This window comes from Mus caroli, chromosome 5 (assembly GCF_900094665.2).
Source record: "Mus caroli chromosome 5, CAROLI_EIJ_v1.1, whole genome shotgun sequence".
In the NCBI taxonomy this organism is placed as follows: Eukaryota; Metazoa; Chordata; class Mammalia; order Rodentia; family Muridae; genus Mus; species Mus caroli.
In genome coordinates this window covers 140,593,864-140,598,417 of record NC_034574.1, presented here as the reverse complement: position 1 = coordinate 140,598,417, position 4,554 = coordinate 140,593,864, and the positions used below count along the sequence as shown (strand labels likewise).

The window sequence follows — 4,554 nt, the reverse complement described above, 5'->3', positions numbered from 1 at the left end:
GAACTCACTTTGTAGACCAGGCTGGCCTCGAACTCAGAAATCCGCCTGCCTCTGCCTCCCAAGTGCTGGGATTAAAGGCGTGCGCCACCACGCCCAGCCCCTTTTTTTCAATTTTTTATTAGATATTTTCTTCATTTACATTTCAAATGCTATCCCGAAAGTCCCCTTTACCCTCCCCCTGTCCTGCTCCCCTACCCGCCCACTCCCACTTCTCGGCCCTGGCGTTCTCCTGTACTGGGGCATATAAAGTTTGCAAGACCAAGGGGTCTCTCTTCCCAATGATGGCCTCCTAGGCCATCTTCTGCTACATATGTGGCTAGAGACTCGAGCTCTAACAACAATGTGAGCTAACCAGTACTCTCTGCTGCTTTGCAGTGCCCTTCACAGCTGTCACGACATAGTCTTACGAAGAAGCTACTTGGGAAGCTGGGGCTTCAGCATCGTGGGTGGCTATGAAGAGAACCACACCAATCAGCCGTTCTTCATTAAGACCATCGTCTTAGGAACCCCTGCTTACTACGATGGGAGATTAAAGTAAGTCTCATTCTCATTAATGATGCAGACCACATGGGTCGCACCTGACCTGACCTAACTGAGGGTTTTGGCTCTCGCACCTGCTCTCTGTGTAGTGTTATTTCTACACAGCCATGCTCACTTGCTGTATGTGCCTACTTAACATGGCAAAGCTAAGTTCTTCTGTACTGGAGACTATGGATGGGCCACGGGGCCTCATCACAGGAAAAGTCTGCTACTCCCCGAGCGAGTCTGAAGCCATGTCTTATACCATCCCTGCCCCTTGGAGCTGTACTGCCTTTGTCTAGACCAGATCTGAACCCGAGCCGTCTGAGTGTGCCTCGGAATGGCAGTGGCCTCTGAGCCTTTCCCATGCAGCTCGTGCAGGTCTGATCCTGCCAGTTAATATTTCCCGAGGCTCGATGTCTGCCTGACTTTGTGAGATCCATGAATGGCAACCAGAGCCCCATTGTGGGCCCCATGTGTAGTGAGGTTTCAACAAATGGGTGAATGTGCTGGCAGGCACAACACTGGGGTCTGTGTGGTGTGTGCACAGGAGTGCAGGTGCCCATGGAGGCGTCAGATCCCCTGGAACGGGAATTATAGACAGTTGTGAACTGCTGGGAACCAAGCCCGAGGTCCCTTGAAAGAGCGAGCGCCCATACCATGAGCCGTCTCCTCAGCCTTAACTTGGTACTGTTCAGAGAGATGGACTCACAAATGACGTTATTCTTCATACCCTTAAGTCCCCACCAGTTGTGGGAAGGTTGACTCGGCTGCTTTTGATTGCTAAGGGAGAGACTTGAGACATTTCTCAGTTGGTAATACCCCTGCCCTGTGACAGTTAGCCAGAGCAAACTGATCTCGATGCTGGACCACCAGGACTGTGTTTGTGGTGCTATTGAGATAATGGCACTAATTCTGCCCCTGTTTGTATTTTGTTCAGGTGTGGAGACATGATCGTAGCAGTAAATGGCCTGTCGACTGTGGGCATGAGTCACTCTGCTCTGGTGCCCATGTTGAAAGAACAGAGGAACAAGGTCACTCTGACGGTCATCTGCTGGCCGGGCAGCCTCGTATAGAGACATTGGACTCCAGTCTCAATTCTTCGTGCAGGTCCGTGAAGGAAGCCCCTCCAGTGTGGCATGTCTGCTGGGCAGTGACACAGGACCACAGCACTGACATCACCCTGTGTTTCCCCTTGGCTCGGAATCGGCTTCCGCCAGCCCCAGGGGCTCATTTCAGATGCTCTTGGTGGCTGCCAAGACCGTCCCTGGCTGGACCAAAGTGGCTTCTGTGCCTGCAGCAGCTCAGTCATGAAACGAGTTACACCCACAACTCCTCCATCCGCAGCAACTCGCTGCTGCAGCATCCGCAGCACCCCCTGCCCCGGAGACAGAGCTGCGGAGGGGCGCATCTTAGGTTTTTCCTCATTTTCCATTGGTGCCAACATTTCAAGATTTTTATACAGTTTATAAAGTGACTTTTGGGTTTGTTTCTACTGCGATTGATCTTCAGTCCTCAGCTGAAGACATAAATCGGACACCACTGATGAGACTTCTTTTTAAATAATGTACTGTGGTTAAAATAGTAGAGAGTCAAGAATAATGCTATTGAAGGGACAGAGCAACCTGGGAGGCAACTTCTGGAACTGGCAAAGCTGTGTTGCCTGGAACAGCCCAGGAGCACGAAGACTCTGTTCAAAAGGAAAGCTTTGTTGCGTAGGAAGAGTTTGGAGACGTTTTTCTAAAAGTCATTTCTAGAGTTTATATTTATCAGCGGCAATCTTGTCTGGAGAAGTTTTTGTGATTTATGCAATTGAACTAGGTGATTAAAAAACATGACTTCGTGAACATAAGCGCGCATACACACACACACACACACACACCACAGCTAAGTTGAAAGGGAGCCTTTGATTTTTGTTCCTGTGTATTTTAGAAATCCTTAGTTTCCCCCAAGAGACCAAAAAGCTCTGTTTTTGTTTTTGTTTTTTTAATCTGAAATAGTAGATTTTAGATGTTAGTGTCTTCCGCTGTTGGTCACTTAACTTTCTTTATCTTTTTTTTTTTAATGTTTAGAAAGCTATGTTTGTCCTTTATTCAACACAGATGACCCTTAGACGGCATAATGAGAAAGTAAATAAGAGGAGACAACCTTTGCCTGGTTAATATTTATACTTGAAAAGTTCCACTTAGAAACCTCGTTCAAAGTCAGAGCTAACTTACACGTGAGCTCAGAGACAGATGGCAGTGATAATCGTACGGGCTGCGTGCCGCTGGGCGAGCTGCTGGGCGAGCCACCGGGCGAGCCACCTCCTCAGCCGGTATTGCTGGGCTTTGTATCCCTGTCGCTGGTTCTTCCGAGCTAAATTCATAGTAAGAAGGAAGCCAAACAGGTCTCTCTGTGGTAGATAAGGGTTGCAATGGTGGTTGCTACTGGCTTGTTCAGCCCCGAGCTCCCCAGTCACCACGCAGCCAGCACACACACAGACCCCCAGGGAGGGATGCGGCCCGAGCCCCACCCCCAATCACCTATGAAGCAATTTGATCCTGAAGTGCAATTGACGTGAAACAGTGCGTCCTGCTCCCCAGGTACAATTTTGTAACCGGCCTTGCTACTTTTTAAAGACTTTATAAAACCTGTCATTTCTCTGGGAAGTGGCCATCCAACAGATATCATAACTGCCACTTTGTTATACATAAAAATATGTCCAACCTGGTGGTCTGGTGAATATTTGGGGGGGGGGTCTTTCAATATTATTTTTCTTATGAAAATCTCAGAGGACACTGACTGTTCCGGGGTCTCTGTAATGGAATTTCTCCCTGATCTGTTAGTGTTGATATATTTGTACTTTGTCAGCTAAGCACTTACAACTGAATATTTTGATTTGTTCTGTGCCTTCAGCTTACATTCTTCCAGAATTTCTCAGATATGTTTACGTAGCGGTGCAACGGCCATTCTGGGTGGAGGTAAATGCCATCCGCTTTGGAGCAGCGCAGGCATTCATCTGAGAGCTGTGTCCCTATTCACAGAGCCACTGCCATCACTGCCTGCTGTGCCTGAGCCCCACCCACACTCACCCGCGTTGCCCCTGCTCCTGCAGACAGAACACACCGTAGAGCCTATGCTGTCTTATGTCTTCCTCATCCACGATACCTCCAGCCCTTGGCTGTCCCTGAAGCTTGGCCCACACGGTGTGCTGAGCTGACAGAGTCTTGGATGCACTGGGTTGTATTGGGTTACATAGAATACGTTATTACCGGTTTCTCTCTTACTTTTTCTCGTGTTACTTACTAGAACCGCTTTCAATAATTGAATTGTAATGACATCAGGAGCCCGCCTCATGTTTCCTCGGCACAGCATCCGCCGCGTCAGTCAGTCCTGACCCGTGGTGGCTTCTGTTTCCTCTACTAGTTAGCCCACTTGCTCTGGGGAGGGTGACTCTGCCAGATATCCTCACACTGAGGACGTGTGCTGTCTGATGATCAGGTCTGTCACACTGAACGGTGACGCTGCACCTTGCTGTGCCTTCATTCTAGACTTGCCCCGTTTCTGGTGAAGCCGTGCTGGAAGTCTCTGGGGGACAGCCTATTGGACTCTTAGAGCTCCTACTGTGGCGAATCCACAGTGTGACCCGGCTGGAACGCAGACCAGTGCTCTCCTTGCAAAGAGTGACCGGTGACAGTCGAGGAGTTGACGGTGTTCCAGCCTGAAGGAGCAGTTTCATAAAAGCCCAGGATACAACCACAGCCTCACGTTGCCCAGGTTCTAAGAGCAGAGAGTCACTAGCATAAGTTTTCCTTCTAGCAGGGGAACAAGTAGTTGGGCAGGCTGTGCTCACCAGCTTTTTGATTTCATTAGCCACGCAGAGAACTGGATGGAGGAATTAGCAGGTGTCGTCAGCCTTCTTGTGTTTTCATAAAACAAGATACGCGGGCTGGGGAGATGGCTCAGTGGGTAGGAGCACTGACTGCTCTTCTGAAGGTCCTGAGTTGAAATTCTAGCAACCACATGGTGTGTCTGAAGTCAGCTACAGGGTAC

At 49.3% G+C, this 4,554-nt stretch overlaps 1 protein-coding gene across 3 annotated transcripts in view; it reads left to right on the top strand.

The window, feature by feature from the left end:
* The window catches only part of Lnx2 (ligand of numb-protein X 2), a 61,022-nt gene extending 57,181 nt beyond the window's left edge, over positions 1–3,841 (top strand). For all 3 annotated transcript variants that reach the window (XM_021161839.2, XM_029477262.1, XM_029477263.1), the window contains 2 exons: positions 376–534; positions 1,460–3,841. In XM_021161839.2, coding sequence (XP_021017498.1) covers positions 376–534; positions 1,460–1,595 — 295 coding nt within the window. In that variant the 3' untranslated portion in view covers positions 1,596–3,841. The remainder of the gene's footprint in view (positions 1–375; positions 535–1,459) is intronic.
* Positions 3,842–4,554: the final 713 nt, after the last annotated feature.